General features: G+C 45.6%; 1 protein-coding gene and 1 long non-coding RNA gene across 9 annotated transcripts in view; one reads left to right on the plus strand and one right to left on the minus strand.

The window, feature by feature from the left end:
- MECOM (MDS1 and EVI1 complex locus) overlaps positions 1–13,256 on the minus strand; it is a 562,843-nt gene extending 549,587 nt beyond the window's left edge. For all 7 annotated transcript variants that reach the window (XM_058730446.1, XM_058730438.1, XM_058730436.1 and 4 more), the window contains exon 1: positions 13,148–13,256. In XM_058730446.1, coding sequence (XP_058586429.1) covers positions 13,148–13,184 — 37 coding nt within the window. In that variant the 5' untranslated portion in view covers positions 13,185–13,256. The remainder of the gene's footprint in view (positions 1–13,147) is intronic.
- LOC131512139 (uncharacterized) lies at positions 12,862–16,086 on the plus strand. 2 transcript variants are annotated; one of them, XR_009261990.1, is made up of 4 exons: positions 12,872–13,209; positions 13,785–14,009; positions 14,326–14,388; positions 15,901–16,086. It is a non-coding gene; the product is annotated as an uncharacterized LOC131512139 (long non-coding RNA). The 2 variants fall into 2 exon arrangements; XR_009261989.1 differs by having other exon boundaries at positions 12,862–13,209; positions 13,785–16,086.
- Positions 16,087–16,864: the final 778 nt, after the last annotated feature.

Genomic DNA, 16,864 nt, shown 5'->3' on the forward strand with positions numbered 1-16,864 from the left:
CCTCTCTCTCTCTGCTCCTCTCTCACTTGTGCGCTCTCACCCTCTCTCTCTCTCTGTTTCTCAAAAATAAATAAACTTAAAAAAAAAGCTAAATTTTGGGGGTGCCTGGGTGGCTCAGTCGGTTGAGCATCCGACTTCGGCTCAGGTCACGATCTCACAGTTGAGTCCAAGCCCCGTGTCCGGCTCCGTGCTGACAGCTCAGAGCCTGGAACCTGCTTCAGATTCTGTATGTCTCTCTCTCCGCCCCTCCCCAGCTCATACTCTGTTTCTCTCTGTCTCAAAAATAAAATAAACATTTAAAAAACAATTTTTAAGCTAAATTTTGTAATCAGAAAAAAAATGTTTCTAAGATAATGAAAAAAAGACTGGTTAAGACGTTAGGACATTATATAATAGACATACTAGGGTGAATCAAGTCTGAGCACGCATGAGTCTGCAATATCTATGGTTGGAACTTATAAGTCTACGAGCCATTGAAATTATATGAAAATCTTTATGCATATTTGCATTTTCTGGAGATAGGCTCCATACCTTTCATCAGATTCTTGCAAGCGTGAGACCCAAAAGAAGGTCACCAACCATGATTCTAGCAGAAACCAAGATAGTTGTTCCATCCCTCCATTCATTTTTGTTATCATCTTATCATGAAACATTTTATTACTATTTAATTTCATAGTTCCTGCTAAAGGTAAAGTCTATAATCAGCACCAAAGTGTAAAATCCATGGTTCTTAGTCTCTGCCCTTCACTTAAAGAGACTCCCAAAAACCTTAACAGCAATCCTAAGAACAGGATAAAAAGTTGCACCTGGCTAGTCTTGGGGGAGGGGAAACTCCTAACAGGCACTGAAACCCTTAATTGTTCAGGACTTGAGGACAGTTGTCCAAGGCACTAATAGGCTTATTTTCTACATAAAGATAAGGAATTTGTAGAATAGGGGTGGGGAAGTAGGGAATGAGGTATAGGGATTCTGGGGGGCGGGGGAGGGAGAATTCATAGTTGCATTTGAATTAAGAAAGCCCCATTGGATGAGTGGGATTAATTTAATCGACAAAGTAAAACTCAGTGCAACATCATTATCAGCCTTAGATTGTTCAAAAGAGACTTCAATCATAAATGTACATTAAAAAATACAGCAAAATTCATGTTGCTTTGATCTATATTAATACTGCCTACACTGGGGTTACAATTTTTGTAAAAACTTGGCTTGTGATGACTTGTAAAGGTGACTAACCCCCAAGTCCCTGGGAAATACACGAGTCCACAAAATGTTTCACCATATCCACCTTGACTCCACTGACAGTCTCCAGAATCAGGTCCATTGCAGAAGTTCTATAAACCTTAAGATCAAGTGTAGATCAATAACAATTTGTAATTTAAGTAAAGAATCATAGGTTGTACCTGCACTGGCAAAATGAGGAACATTACTGGTGAAAATTAGGAATAATACTCTACTTTCCAAATGTGCTTTCCAGGTGGTTTATCACTGTCAAAATAGGCCAATTGTGGATTTAGTATGCAATTAAAGTGTCAGATATCCCAGAATTCTAGTGCTGACATAACCTGGCCGTGCAGGTTTTACAGGCAAAGAAATTGAAGGGGTTCACATAATCCACCAAAGCACATCGCTAGCCACCATCACCCAACTGTACTGATATCAGCACTGTGCAAACCAGAAATGGGCTCTCCAGGAGTTCTATGAGTTAGCTAGAAAAATAAGATAGATAGATAGATAGATAGATAGATAGATAGATAGATAGAGATAGTGAAGACAAGGATTTTATCACAAAATGCGAAAATGATGGTAAGTGAAAATAATCCCACACTATTGGAATGAAAAGACATAGAGAAATCGTATCTCCAGGAGTGATAAAAGTGAATCTCATGAAGAAGAGAGGGTTTAAACTAACTCTTAAAGAAGGAATTCGATTTTGAAGGTCAAAGTACAGTCTGGTAGATTTACAGATGAAGGCAACATTGTGGCCAAAAGTTGGAAGACCCAAACAGAAGGCTGGGCTGGCAAGAGAGCAAGAGGAGCAGAATGAGCAAACAAGTTAAGCTGAATAGAGCAGCCTTGGGTAGGGAGACAAACAAGCCTGGAAAGGTAATAAAATAATAATGAACATGTGTTGAGCTCTTACTGTATTTCTGGCACTTTAAACGCATTAGTTAATCAAATCCTCATGTAAGGTAAGTACTTTTAGCTGCTTGCCTCCATTTTACCCATCTAGGAAATGGTGGAGTCAGGATTCCAACCCAGGTCAATCTGAGTCAGAACCCGGGCTCAGAATCGCCACATTTTTCTGACTCAAGAGTGGGAGGCCCTTATAGACCAGGCTAAGGAATTTAGGTTTCAGTGTCAGGTGTAAAAATGGGAGCCTGGTTATCTGATAACCCACCGATAATGCCCATAGGCATGGCTTATCACTACTCTAAAGACTCCTATAAAAGCATCCCATGATCTAATGGTTTTTGCAACAAAGTTAACTGATAGTAACAAGCATTTGTTGATCAGTCCCTTGACTATAGGACTGATTTACATATTGTAAAGTGCTCAGTCCAAATTTTACTAGGAGAATCTACTGTATTGGTATTCCATCAACATACCTTGTCCTTTTAGTCCTTAGGACTTAATTAGGACTTGATTTTACCTGTTATTTACCTACCACTTGTGCTAGAAATATAGCTCATGATAATAACCAGAACATGTGTGTTTACTTTCAAATGTCCCCTGAATATATATAAACCTTCCTGCAAGGAGAGCCACTCTTTTCCAATAATACAGTCATCCCTTAAAAACGAACTTCTTCATCTTAGGCTCATGTCTTAAAAATCAGTTGGGTTCCTCAATTACACGTGGACAGGGTGGGACACCTGGACCCTCCTACAGGGCAAGGGTGAACCCTTCCTCTGCTATACCCACAGTAGCCAAATCGCTTCTTCTCCCACTGTGGAAAACCACAGAAAACTATCGCCTAATGATTTACTTCCCAACCCCCAGCCCACAAATCAAAGAATTGGGTTGGGTGAGAATAAGAAAGAATGGTGGCCAGTGGCTATGAGAGAGGGAGAGAGTGTTTCCGTTTATTTTCTTAAGCCAATTAATGATAAAGCGGCATGGAGGGAAAGAAAGACACAACATGGCTGTGAAAAACTTTTTTTCCAGATAAATGGCCAGATATCAGATTCTGTAATAAGTACTTCCACCTATCAAAACACACACACGCATATACAGACACACATGCATACACACACATTAACTTTGGGTTGGAGCAGGGAGATAAGGATCTTAAAAATACAAGATAATATTCAGGAAGCCTTGTGAATATTGTAAAATATTGGAACTTCGAAGGACCCTTGGAAGTCATCTAATCCAGACGTTGCAAACCCAGGGTCCGTGAGCTATACCTAGCAGACAGAGGTGTTCGGTTAGACCTGCAAAATGTTGTTTGTTGTGGGTTTTTGCCTTTAGCTGAGTTAACATTTTAAAGTAGAGAAAATTTAAACAATAATTCGGGTATGTGACTTCTCCTAAAAACTGGAAGACCCAGCAGCACTGAGCCCTTTATCCAAGTGGCAGCAGTGAGCTGGAACTAAGTAGCAGCTGCCTCCTTTAGACAAGGCTTGAACTCCTGGTTTGCCACAGTCCCCACTACTCTGTCTTGTTCTGGAATACAAGGCTGGGTGTCGAGAATTTAAATAAAATAGGAGATGGATTAGTGCTTACACCCACCTTGCTTCATTCATTTATTGCACCTGCCAATTTCTGTAGGCATTTGAGTTTACAAGCTCTGCTCTAGTCTATTCTCCTCACTTAGAGAAGAGCAATTCAGCTAGGGTGGTAAAGTGACTTACAAAACTGATTCCATTATAAATAAGATGTTCGTTGGGAATGCAAGCTGGTGCAGCCACTCTGGAAAACAGTATGGAGGTTCCTCAAAAAACTAAAAATAGAACTACCTTACGACCCAGCAATTGCACCACTAGGTATTTATCCAGGGGATACAGGTGTGCTGTTTCAAAGGGACACATGCACCCCAATGTTTATAGCAGCACTATCAATAATAGCTAAAGTATGGAAAGAGCCCAAATGTCCATCAATGGATGAGTGGATAAAGATGCAGTATACACACACACACACACACACACACACACACACACACACAATGGAGTATTACTCGGCAGTCAAAAAGAATGAAATCTTGCCATTTGCAGCTACATGGATGGAACTGGAGGGTATTATGCTAAGTGAAATTAGTCAGTCTGAGAAAGACAAAAATCATATGACTTCACTCATATGAGGACTTTAAGAGACAAAACAGATGAACATAAGGGAAGGGAAACAAAAATAATATAAAAACAGGGAGGGGGACAAAACAGAAGAGACTCATAAATATGGAGAACAAACTGAGAGTTACTGGAGGGGTTGTGGGAGGGGGGATGGGCTAAATGGATAAGGAGCATTAAGGAATCTACTCCTGAAATCACTGTTGCACTATATGCTAACTAATTTGGATGTAAATTTTAAAAAATAAAAAATAAAACAAGTTAAAATTTAAAAAAATAGATGTTCGTACACAGGGATTATGGTCTAATGACAACTAGAGAGTATGCACAACTAAATTTAGTGTGTGTGCATTCAATGCCAAAATCAGTGGAGCAAGGTTAAAATTCCAATCATTTTATTTACACAGTGCCCCCTCCCCAAATGGAAGATTCTCTGTTTTTGGAATAAATGTACTGCCTATTTTGGCTTAGTTTACAGTTTTAATGTGCCCAAATTTATCCCCAGGGCATGATTTATTGAGAAGACATACAAAATGCTCACTATATATATGCAAATACTTCTAAAAATTAGACTTTACTAAAAAATAGAGCAGAGGGAAATATGTCTAAAAAATTCCTCTTCAGGGACACATGCAACCGCATGTTTATAGCAGCACTATCAACAATAGCCAAAGTATGGAAAGAGCCCAAATGTCCATCGATGGATGAATGGAAAAAGAAGATGTGGTATGTATATACAATGGAGTATTACTCGTCAACCAAAAAAGAATGAAATCTTGCCATTTGCAACTACATGGATGGAACTGGAGGGTATTATGCCTCCAGTGACTAGTTTCACTTAGTCACTCAGAGAAAGACAAATATCATATGACTTCACTCATATGAGGACTTTAAGACACAGAACAGATGAACACAAAGGAAGGGAAGCAAAAATAATATAAAAACAGGGAGGGGGACAAAACAGAAGAGACTCTTAAATATGGAGAACAGAGGGCTACTGGAGGGGTTGTGGGAGGAGGGATGGGCTAAATGGGTAAGGGGCATTAAAGAATCTACCCCTGAAATCATTGTTGCACTATATGCTAACTTGGATGTAAATTAAAAAAATAAAATAAAATCTTAAAAAAAAATTCCTCTTCAGAAAATTTCATGGATACATTGGAAGGAAAATGACAAATTTGCTGAGTGATCACTTTTGACTTAGGTACTTTGCATGCATCACCCCAGTTAACCCTCACAGCAGCCCAAGATGGGTGGGTATTCTTACTCCCACTTTACAAGGAAAGGTACATTCAGAGGCATTCAGTGAGTGGTAGATGACCTGGCTATTCAATCAGGGACCACACCCAGATTCAAACTCTGATGAGCACATTTATAGTGTTCCTGAAAGAAGGGAAGGTGGCTTGTCCATGCACACAGAGAGCTCTCACTGATATTTGTATCCAAGCCTGCCCATTGCCAAAGCCCATCAAGTGCTCTATACAAGGACTTTCGCAAATGTCATAATTTGAACAACTCTGACACACAAAATTAATTCCTTTAGGCAAGTTCTTGAGCAAGGTTAAGAAAGCCTTGGTTCTTCCTGTTACTTCTAGTCGGTGACCCCTAGGCAGGTGTTTACTAAGGGAACTAGCAAAATCTCTTTTCTAAATAAAACTTCTTCTTAGATTTGTTATAAAAGAATATACAAGCCAAGAGCATGTTTGTTAATGAATAAGAATAATAACTAAAATTAAAACAAAAAGTAATTCAAGAATAAGAGCTTTTGAAGAGTCAGGAATTTGATTAAAAATTCACTTGCTTTTTTTCTATAATGAAACAGTTCCTTAACCACAAAACAGCTTTTATAATAATGCAGAAGAGTAGGGTTCCAAGTAAAACATTCCCCCCATTTTAATCATGGCTATTATTTTTGAAAATGAAAATGGCTGAGGTCATTGTAGTCTATTTTAGGGTTTGCACGAGTTGGTGGCATTTTTTTCTTGGCTTTGAGCTCTCCATGTTACCAACGAACCCTTATGGGTTTTGCTATGTGTCCTTTCAAATCCCATTCTTTTTAATAATGTTTTACTTTATACACATAAATTAGAGTGAATTCCACTTTCTTTCCTAACAACTCCAGATGGGGTCCACACTTTCAGGAGGACTAGAGCTTGTTTTTTGTTTTTTTTTTTTTTTAATTTAGCATGTACTTCTTAGAACAAGTATGTTCCTATCTGCATTAAAATGCTGTGGGTGTTTAAATGCTAAAGAGATTAGTAAAAACATAGAATTCGTGTAGTCTTTTTCAAAATCAAACTGAAACATGAGGATAGCATTTGTGTATCTACCCTTTCAAACTTATAAAGACAGACACACATAAAGAAAAAATGCCCAGAAGGAAAACACCATCTGGGCAGAGTTCTACATCTACCAAAACCTATGGACTGGGGGAGTCTACAGATAGCCATTTAGGACACACCAGTGAATCTCCCTGTCCCCTATAGGACCCAGCAGACAAAATTATCAAATATCTAAAGACACTACAGTTACACATTCAGGCCTCCCTTTCCATGTGATTAATATCTCACTGACTTTCTGAACTTAGCTTTATTTTTTATTATAATTCGCTATGACAGCATGCAGACCAACCTAAGATCCGTCTAAATAGCGCCTACCCAGCCACAAGTGACAGACCGTCTTTACAAAACATACATACGTACAGTGAAGCTCTGCCTATTAAGATGCCTTAAGTTCTGTTTGTTTGTTTATTTTTCAAAAAAATCAATGTGCAAGCCCAATGTAATAAGATGCTGTAGCTTTTATGAAAGAGGTGAAATAATTTTAAACACAGACACACAATGAGTTTATTTATTTAGAAACTTGTTAAATAGAGTCTGGGAATTCAAATATTCAATGTTGACATTGTACAGAACTGGCCAGGAGCCAGAACCCAGTCTCCAAAGGGACCTATTGGACAAGGAATTCAGGCCTTTCTCTCCTCCCACTTGAGCTAAATAGGTAGAGGCCATTAGTTATACCCACAGCAATATCTGAACCGCACTCAAATAAGCTGCCCTCGCCAGGGCACTTCAAAGGAGGGCAAGTGTGTTTAGCTTTTTAGTGCTGAACTAGAACACTTTTGAAAGAGTTTTGTAAACAGTTTCTTCCTTATGTAGAAACACCTCTGAAGTTTCTTGTATGGCATGTAAGCAAGGGTAATTCACAAGGATTATACTTTTGTTCATTTGCTGGAGGAAAATATCATATCAACCTGTGTGCAAACGGGAAATCTGGAAGTAGAAGCCCACTGCTTCTGTCTTCCTTTCTCCCTCTCTTATTTTCCACTCCATTTGTTTGTCTCCTTTCTATCCTCTTCCTCACACTTGTTCTCACTACACAGCCAATTTCCTTGAATATTCTCTAGTAAACTCAGAAGGCCAGAAGAGTGGGAAGGGGGAAATCTAATTTTAGAAAAAGGACCGTGGCAAATGGGGTGGGGAGGGAACTAATGATTCATACTGGGCTGCCCAGCCACAGAGAAAAGCAGACCCCACAGACCTTTTTTTAGAAAACGCCTAGAGCACGGGTTCCAGCCAAGGAAGGGTTAACCACCACTCCAGAAAAATGTGCCTAGCATCATTACGGTGTGACTGTCTCCTCCCGCCAGTCTCTCCACCCCCCCACGTCAGCCCTCCCCAATCCCTCTCTCCCCTACCGGGGAGAGTGAATGAAGGTGTGCCTGCCCCTCCTCACTTGAGTGTTCCTTAACCCCGGACGTGTAAGAGAGAGAGAGAGAGAGAGAGAAGTGCGCGCGTGTGCATGTGTGTGTGCACCGTCAGTGCAAACCACGCTCGAGGGAAGCAGTGGGCCAGGCACGCAGCACTTCTGAGGCTGGAGAGGGCAGAGTTCTGGCCTAAGTTTGGGAGCCAGGAGCTGAGCAGCGGGAGGCAGGAGGTGCGGGGGTCCTCCCTGGGTGAACACGGCCGCCGCCCCTAGGTTCCTCCCCAGCTCCACCCCCCCCCCCCCCACTCCTCAACGGAGCCCACTCCCACTGTCTGAGACAATTGTGAGATGAGGGGTGGCAGGGGCTGAGTACCTCGGGAACAGGACTGAGAGCCACTGGCCAGAAGGTGACAAGTCAAGTTTCTCCACTTCAGGGCCGCTTCCAGCAGAGGCAAAAGGGAGGAGGTGCAGGGAGAGAGGGGACCGAGCTAGACATGCGGAGGGCAACAAGTCAGCTCTCCTTTGCCCTCTTTTGCCCTTCTTGCCCCCGGAGTCTCCATCCTTGTCCTTCCTGCCCCAGGCCACGTCTGCAGCGATAACCTGGCCCCAACTTGCAAAAATGAAACAAAGTAAACTCCCAAACGACAAGATGTTTAAAGGGAAACCGCTTACAGAGTTAGTGCCTTCAACTTTATAAAAAAAGAAGAAAGCAAAAATTGCGTAGAATGACGCGTTAATTTCTATTCAGTAAGCGTCCTACGTGTTGAATGTCTGTGGGCAGAGGAGGCCCGGCCCGGGTAGTAGGGAGAGGCCTCTGCTTAGAAAGCCGGAGAACTGGGCTACCCCGCACAGACGCGCTCACGCACACTTCCACACACACTCACGTGCACAGCGTCGCCCAGACCTGCGACTTCTCAGCCCCCACAAGTAAAAGCCTGAAAAAGGAGCCCTTCTCTCCAGCCTTCCTGCCTCTGCAGTTAATGAACCATACCCTTACACAGTGTTTAGGATGGGGTGGGGTGGGGGGATGAAAAGCGTTATTAACCTTCTCCTAAACATAGATTTTTTTTTTTTTTTTTTTTTTTTTTTTTTTTTTTTTTTTTGGCGAAACACATCGAAATGCTGCAGGAAGACTGCGCTCCAAGTGCCAAATGCAATAAAGAAGCCCTAAGCCAGGGTAATGGTCAAGTAATGGCAAATAAACCGCCTTCCTAGAAGGGGCCTCTGCCTCCGTCGGGCGAGCGTTTTTCCTCCTCAAAAGCAGTCTGAACTAAACAAGTAAAATATGTTTTTTAAACAGAGCTCTGTATTTCGATTTTTTTTTTTTTTTGAGAGTGAAGAAAAACACAAATAGGTGGCTTTAAAGGGAGTGCAGGCTGGAACCTGGGTGCAGGTTTCCTTTGTTATCTCACGTATTGCTAAGGTGAGGAGTTTAAGCACGTGAGGGAGGGTCGTCATCTACCATACCTATTTAAGAGCCTCTTTTTAAACAGAGATCAAGTGTACAAGTAACAAGTGCCCCCTCTCCGGGATCTTGCTAAGCTCATCGCCTTCTGGGTCTTTACGAGACTTCTGGGGGGCCCGGTAGCTAAGGGGGTTACACGTTGCAACTCGTTCGTTGCTGTGATTGAAACCCTGCCGGGTGTCACTTTAAGGAAGTGGGGTGGGGGGGTTGCTTCAGTGTTTCGGCTCAAGACAAGCTGGGCAGACCCAACCTGACTTCTTCCCCATCGCCAGGAGAAAAAAAGTTACAACTGGCAATTCTGGCACCGCCCAGGTGCTATCCTAGCTGCCCAAAAAAAACGCTGGGAAGCCTCCCGGCGCTTGCCAGAGTCTGCTTGGCTTTTAGTTTTCTTTTCTTAAAGATGGGAATAAAAGCCAAGGGCTTTAGACAGTACAAATGTCAATCTTCTTGCTTTTCCCTTCTTTGTTTTTTTAATTAAAAGGTTTATTCCTCCCAAATGATTTGCAACGAATTTATCGTTTTCAACTATTGTGTAAAATATATATATATATTTTACACACACATATATATATACATATATACACATATATATATACACATATATACATATATATATATATATATATACACATATATACATATATATATATATATATATATATATATATATATATATCAAGCACTGTAAGTTGGAAAATGGGCAGTGCATTCATTCTGGGCTTAACTTCAGTGGGTACTGTCAGGGTCCATGGGATCCTGTACTGTAGGCAAGACCAGCACAGGACTTGGCCACCAAAGAAATTTACAAAAGACAAAAAGAATAACAAGAATCCAGAAAACTACTGTTCCTATCTGATTTGTTTCCATTGCAGTGTGTACTCTGCATAAAAAAGCATAAAGGTGTGCTTTTTAAAGTAGGCTGGTCACACTGCCTCTTCCTAACCCAGAAAAAGAAAGAAACGGGTGAGACAGAGCGGCAAAGTTTTCGTTGGACAGCACGGCAAGGGGTCACTGACTATCTCCGCCACGCGCAAGGAAACTCACGCACTGCAGAGGGGGAAGGAAATAGCGCTTTAAAATACAAAAAAAAAAAAAAATCCCTAGTTTGATATGATTTCCTTTATTACCCAGATTGTAACTGAAGAATTGCATAAAGCAGCGCTTCTGCCTGCCCGGGGCAGGCTGCGCGGTGGCAACAGCTGGAGCAGCGCGAGCGGGAACCCGAGGGTCAGCAAGGGAAGTTTGTAAGAGTTCCTATCTAGTTATCAGACAGCGGCGGCGGCATCCTTAGAGACACTAGAGACAAAATGAGTAAGTAGGTCTCCTACTGGATGAATGACAAGTCTCATCAGATCGGAAAACGAGGTTCTGTTTCTGGATGTTGAGCGGGCTGTGCGTGCGGGAATGTTTTAATAGGGCGGCGTATAGCTTGGCAATTAAAACAGTTGAAAAAAGTTGCTCAAGAAAATTCGAAGGGTTTTGTGTTCTGCTTTCACTTCGGCGGATACCGGGCGATCAGGCGCAAAGCATTCGGCTTTCATTTCATAATTTAGGCATGGTTGAAATAGGCTCTCCACGCCCCCCCAAAACCGTTCTCTTCCCCCCCCCCAAGCCTCCAATCTCTCTCTCTCTCTCTCTCTCTCTCTCTCTCTCTCTCTCTCTCTCTCTCTCTCTCACACACACACACACACACACACACACACACTCCAAACCTTTAGCCGGAATTCAAGCCCCCAGGCCTCCAAGCATATGTACATTTAATTCCTCCTCAGATGAAAATAAAGACATCGGCCTCATTTAAAAGTGAAAAGAAAAAAACAGGACTTCTACTGGCTCTCTTTGACAGTGTCGCAGCTAAGTGAAATGAACAACATCCAAAAAAGAAACAGATGTACTGATGACCCAAGAGCCCTATATTTAGGTTGATCCCAGAGACCAGGGTGAAAGGAAACGTATTGGGAAGTGGAGGAGTGCTTGAGTGAGGACTGGACGAAGCACTGGAAAGACGCCTACGATGACACCATCTCGCTGGGCTAGACCTTGGATTCCCACTGCCAAAGAAACCCAGCCCGCAGAGGTGCCGCTGCCTTAAGGCGCGGCTGCTGAGGGGACTTGGAAGGCTGGAAGGCTTGGGGACGTACTTGCTTTTAAAATGCAAGAGAGAAGAGGGCGGGGAGATTGGGGATTTTCCTGGGGAGAAGCATCCTACCCACCCCTATCTCCCCTTTCTCTGGTCCACAAGCAAAACAATTAGCTGTTTTCGGCGAGTGGGAGAGCGAACGGCGGCCTGTCCCCTCCCGAGGCTGCTCCAGCCTCGCAAGCTGACACCTCGAGGAGAGGGCTTTGGACTGCTAGGGTTTGCTCCGGGTCTCAGCACCTCAGAGTCCCCTTAGACTTGTGGTAGAAGCTTTTGGGCAAACCCATTCCTAACGCTTAGAGTCCCGATCGAGGCTTCCGCCTTTCCAAACAGTGTCGGCTCAGCGGACAATTCCAGGCGAAGTCCCCTAACACTTCTGCGAGAAGAGTGGGGGATGGGGGCCCTGCCGCCCCTGCACTGAACCCAATCTCCCTGGTCCCGCGTGACCAAGGCCGCTCCACGCCGGGCAGGCAGGGGGCGCCGGGGAGGGTGAGTGACCCGAGACCCCGGCTGCATCCAGAAATAGAGCAAGAGGCTCTGCCGCGCTCTCTCAGCGGCCTAAGGTCCCGGCAGCCCGCCCCCTGGGGGTCACTCGGCGCCCGGCCAGCCTGGAGCTCGCTAGCGGGAGCAGGCCCTTTCGGCCCCCTTCTCCTCCGCGGCTGTCGCCGCTGGCTGCGCTCCCTGCACTCCTCACTCTCCACGCGCTCGCGGGGCCTGGCCTCTCCTCACCTGCCCCTGGCTCCGCGGAGCCGGTAGCTCCGCACTGCCTGTGCCCCACCACCACCACCACCACACACACTGCGACTACAACCCCCAGTCTCGTCTCCCCCACTCCCCACCCCAGTCGTCCCGCCGCGCGGCGCACGCCGCAGAGCACAGCCGAGCGCACAGCGCCCACTACCGCAACCGCCGCTCGGCGCAGCTCGGCGCAGCCCGCCAGCCCGCGCAACTTCCAGCGGCCGCCTCGCAACTTTTCCCAACTCCACCACTGCTGCCCGCTGCCGCCGCCACTGTGGCTCCCTCCGAGCCTGCCACCCACCCCAAACCCCAGAAACAAACCAAGGCTCGAAAAAGCTCCCATCCCCAGACCGCCCCCCCCATCCCCCGCTCCCCCTCCCATACCCGGGACTAGCTGGTTGGCCAGAGGCAACTCTCCTCCGCCTGGGGGGAAGGGGAGGGGAGGGGGAGACTCTCTCGTCTTCTCTCTCCCCCACCCCACCCCACCCCTTCCCGCTTGCTCTCGCGCGCTCTTCTCCCTCCCACCCCGGTCTTGGCTGCCCCCACCCCCACCCCCACCCCGGGGTTGCCACAGCTGGTCGGTGCACGGGGCTAAGGGCTGCCCCGGCTCCTCTGGCGCCCAAACCAAGAGCGAGAGCGCGGGCGGCCGGGCGCGAAGGCTGGGACCGGCAGGTTGCTGGGGCTGCTCTGCGCCTGCCCTCCGCCCGGGGCCCCGGCGCGAGAGGCAGCTGCGCGCTCCCTCCCGGAGCGCTGGAGACAGATATGCAAGATGGCAGAGGAGGGGGAAAGCCAATAGAAAAGGGATATTGCACCTACTTGTGGCCAGTTTCCTTGCCCTGCCTTTGGATCTCATGCTGTGCCCAGTCCTGCAGCCGCTGGTGTGTGGTTGGGGTTTTTTTTTCTTGGATCTTTTCCTTCTTTTGCTTTCCCTCTCGCTCCCTCCCTCGCTTCTCTCTCTCTCTCTCTCTCTCTCTCTCTCTCTCTCTCTCTCTCTCTCTCATACACACACACACACACACACACACACACACACTTACACACACTCACTCTCTGTCTTTCCCTCTTTCACTCTCTCTCCCTCCCTCTCTCCCTTTCTCTCAATCCACACTCGCTATCTCTCCAGCATTGTCAGTTCGGACACCTTCGCACATGCGCGCTAGACGCCCCTCCAACATCTCAGCGCCGCCAAAAAAAGTTTGGAGCGATTTATCACTTTGATTTGGAGATCTTGTCAGATGGCAATCGCCGAGGAGGCGGAGAAAGGGAGCCACGGGGAGGGCGGCGGGGGGCGGGGAGCGAGCACAGGGAGCCAGAGGGGAGCAGACACCTCGCCCCCAAAAAAGGCGGGGAGGGGGGGGAAATAAAAAGACTAGGGCAAAGGACTGATTTCGTGTTGGAATCACCTATAAGCCTGTATCATTACTATTATTGTTTTTCCCACCATAAATTGCAGGAAATTTTCTATACATCCACGGAGAAAACAAGAAGTGGGGCTTTTAAAACCTTTTTCCATATTAAAGAACTAGAAGGACAGGACTCTTAAATGATCCAGGAGAAAGTGAGAATCATCCTGAACTTCAGGAAATCTGCTGCCGCCGCTCTTACTGCTACTGAAGCTATTTCGGCTTGTGCTTTCGGAGTTGAAAGTACAAGTAACTGTTTTCTTTCTCGATGTTAAGTATACTACCAATACTTGCCATTCTTGGAACATTTCAGTGGTCTATTCCCATCAAGTAGTAATGATCACCTTTGATTCCCAGGTCCGGGCAGGCTCGGGCATTTAACATCCAAGACCTCCTGCTTCCCTAAGGTCGGCCGTCACCTTCCGGCCTCCCCCACCGCTGCCCCCATCTCCGGTTGCCCCAGCTCTGCCTGCCTGCCATTTTCACTCACTTGCTTAAACCCACAACCTTTAGGGTCATAAGAAAGGGGGGGGGGGGGGTCCTTTCCCACCCTTAAAAAAAATAAATTGTTGGAATTTGCTTTAATTACAGGATTTACCAATGAAGTGGGCACATAGAAATGGGGAAATCCTAAAGGGGCCAGCTGTGTTCAAAGTATGAATCAATCTCAACTACGTATAGATTTTCTCTTGGTACAACTGCCTTGCATTAAACAGTTTTGTTCAATACCTTCCATGAGCTATTTATGTCCCCATTAATATCTGTTGCAAATCCTGCCAGACACTGTAAAAGAAAATTACAATCTTTTCAGTCTCTGTGCTGCAACAGTACATCCTTGATGATCCAGTTAGAGGAGAAGGAAAAGAAAAGCAAGTCCTGGGCATGAGTTTAGGAAAGGTAGGGGAGGGGAAGAGAGATCATTGAGAATACCCTGTTGTGCCAGTTGTCATTTATTGTCAAAACTAGGACTGGGAGTGTGAGCAAACAGCAAGTTTCAACCCTAAGAGGGGTTCATCAATGGTTCATATCTCTGTTTGAGGAAATCAAAATTCAAAGGATCACCCTGGCTAAGGATGCCCACCATTTCTTTCTCCAGAGTTGTGTAATTCTGGGAGCATGTGGCGGTAAGATAGAGGTCCTTGGAGAACCAAGTAAAGGTCCCAAGAGAGACAGACGTGTAATGTCGAAATGTAAGGAAAAGATAAAGGGAGCAAATGAAGTAAGTACACAGAGCAGGAGTAAAACAACTTCCAAAAGAGAAGGTTCTGGTAAGCACCAGATGGGCACAGGAGAACTCTTATCATTCCCTCTGGACTGAAAAGGTAGGTGGGGGGAGGGGGGTCCAATCCTGCTACAATTCCTGTTGCCCTGTGGTGTACTTCTACACAGCAGAGGTGGGTGCAAAAACACCAGGCTTTGGGTACCCAGAGGTCTGTGAATTCGAATTCACTGGCTCTTCTCAGTTTAGATGGAGGAGTGCCTTCCCTCAGATGAACAGTTAAGTTTCCTCAGAAGAAAAGGAGAAGTTGGGGTTAAGAACCATCAGAAAGGTAATAGAATCTCTAGGGAGAGAAACACTAGACTGGCCATCAAGATGTTCACAGAAGCTGCTTCTGATCAGTTTAAGGACTCCCTGGGGACCCTCACCTTGGCCAAAAGACACAGAGAAGGCACAGGAGGATCAGGCCCCACCCATCTGTCAGAACCTCAATGGCCTCTTCCCGCAGAAAGGGAGAAGGAGACCCCTAGGCAGGAAGAGTGCCCTGCACAGTAGGAGGCTCAGCCTTGGACTTTTCATTTCACCTCCTCAGCTCCGGGGAGCTTAAAAAAATAATAAAAAGGAGTTACTATCCTCCCCTCCACTGCTCTCATTAATTCCTTCCATCTCATCCCCACGGGGGGTATATATCCTGGTCCACTCGCGGAGAGGAGGTTAAGAGACGTGCCAGAGAATTTTCTAGGAAACGAAGGTACCATGGAACCAAACCCAAGATTAAATAGAAAACCCACCTGTGAAGCTGCGGTGATTGTTTCTGCTGAGAAATTACAAACCACGTGGCGGGCTAGGGGTGGGGTAGGGGCTGTGAAGGGAACTGAATAGGATATGAAGGACTCAAGAAAATCAAATCTGAGTCCCCAAACTTAAAGATCCGTCAACTTTTCTAGACGGCGAAGAGCAAGAGGATGAGGCGTCGCTGGAACACCCTCCCCTTCTCGTTTTTTAAAGTCCCTGGGGTCGCGGCCGCCTCCGCGAATGCCTGGTCTTTCCAAGAGTTTCGGGACACGAGCAAATCCAACCTCTTCCAACTGAAATAATAAACACAAACTCCTCTGTGCCCCAGGGCCAGAGCATTGTGACTAGACAAGGCATCATTCTTTTTGTTGTTTTTTTAGTAAAGTATTCGCAACATCATCACTTTTATTTTCAAACCTGAAAGCTGGGTTTTTCTTTTCTTTCTTCCTTTCTCTCCCTCTCTCTTTTTCTTCCTCATTTGCTTTCTGCCTTGAGTATTAGTTAAAAAAAAAAAAAAAAAAAAAAAAGCTAAGTTGCTAGTTCAAGTGTGTTTAACCTGATGGAGCAAACGCCCAGCAAGCAGCGGACTGCGCTCGCCGCCTGCAGCGCGGCTTGCCTGAGCGTGCCGACCTGGGCGGGTTCCCACCTCTAAGTACGTGAACCCCGTCAGTTCCACCTGTCCCAAGTCTCAGCCGTGAGACCCAAGCAGGTGACTTTCTGGTCAGCGGCCCCACGGATTCCCAAAATCCTTTGACGGGACATCCAAGCTGTCGCTCGCCCAAGAGACAAGAGGCCTCCAACAAGTTGGCCGAGCTACCCTCGCTGCCCGATTCCCCACCACCCACCTTTTTCTCTTCTCCTGAAATTCGTTTCCTTGAGGGACATGAGTACCAACGTTTTCTTGCATTTTCTCCAACGGAAACGGGAATCCTGGAAACAGTGCCTCCTTGGAAAGTCGTTGAGTTTACGGACTGTTTGGATTTGCTTGTTTTATTACTGTCATATTTTGTGTCGGGGGTTTTGTTGGGTTTTTTTTTTCTTTTTGGAGGTTTTGTTTTTTGTTTTTTTTTTAAGGAGAAGCAGAGATGAAGAAGAGGGGTCATTGAAGAGGACAAG

This window comes from Neofelis nebulosa, chromosome 5 (genome assembly GCF_028018385.1).
Source record: "Neofelis nebulosa isolate mNeoNeb1 chromosome 5, mNeoNeb1.pri, whole genome shotgun sequence".
In the NCBI taxonomy this organism is placed as follows: Eukaryota; Metazoa; Chordata; class Mammalia; order Carnivora; family Felidae; genus Neofelis; species Neofelis nebulosa.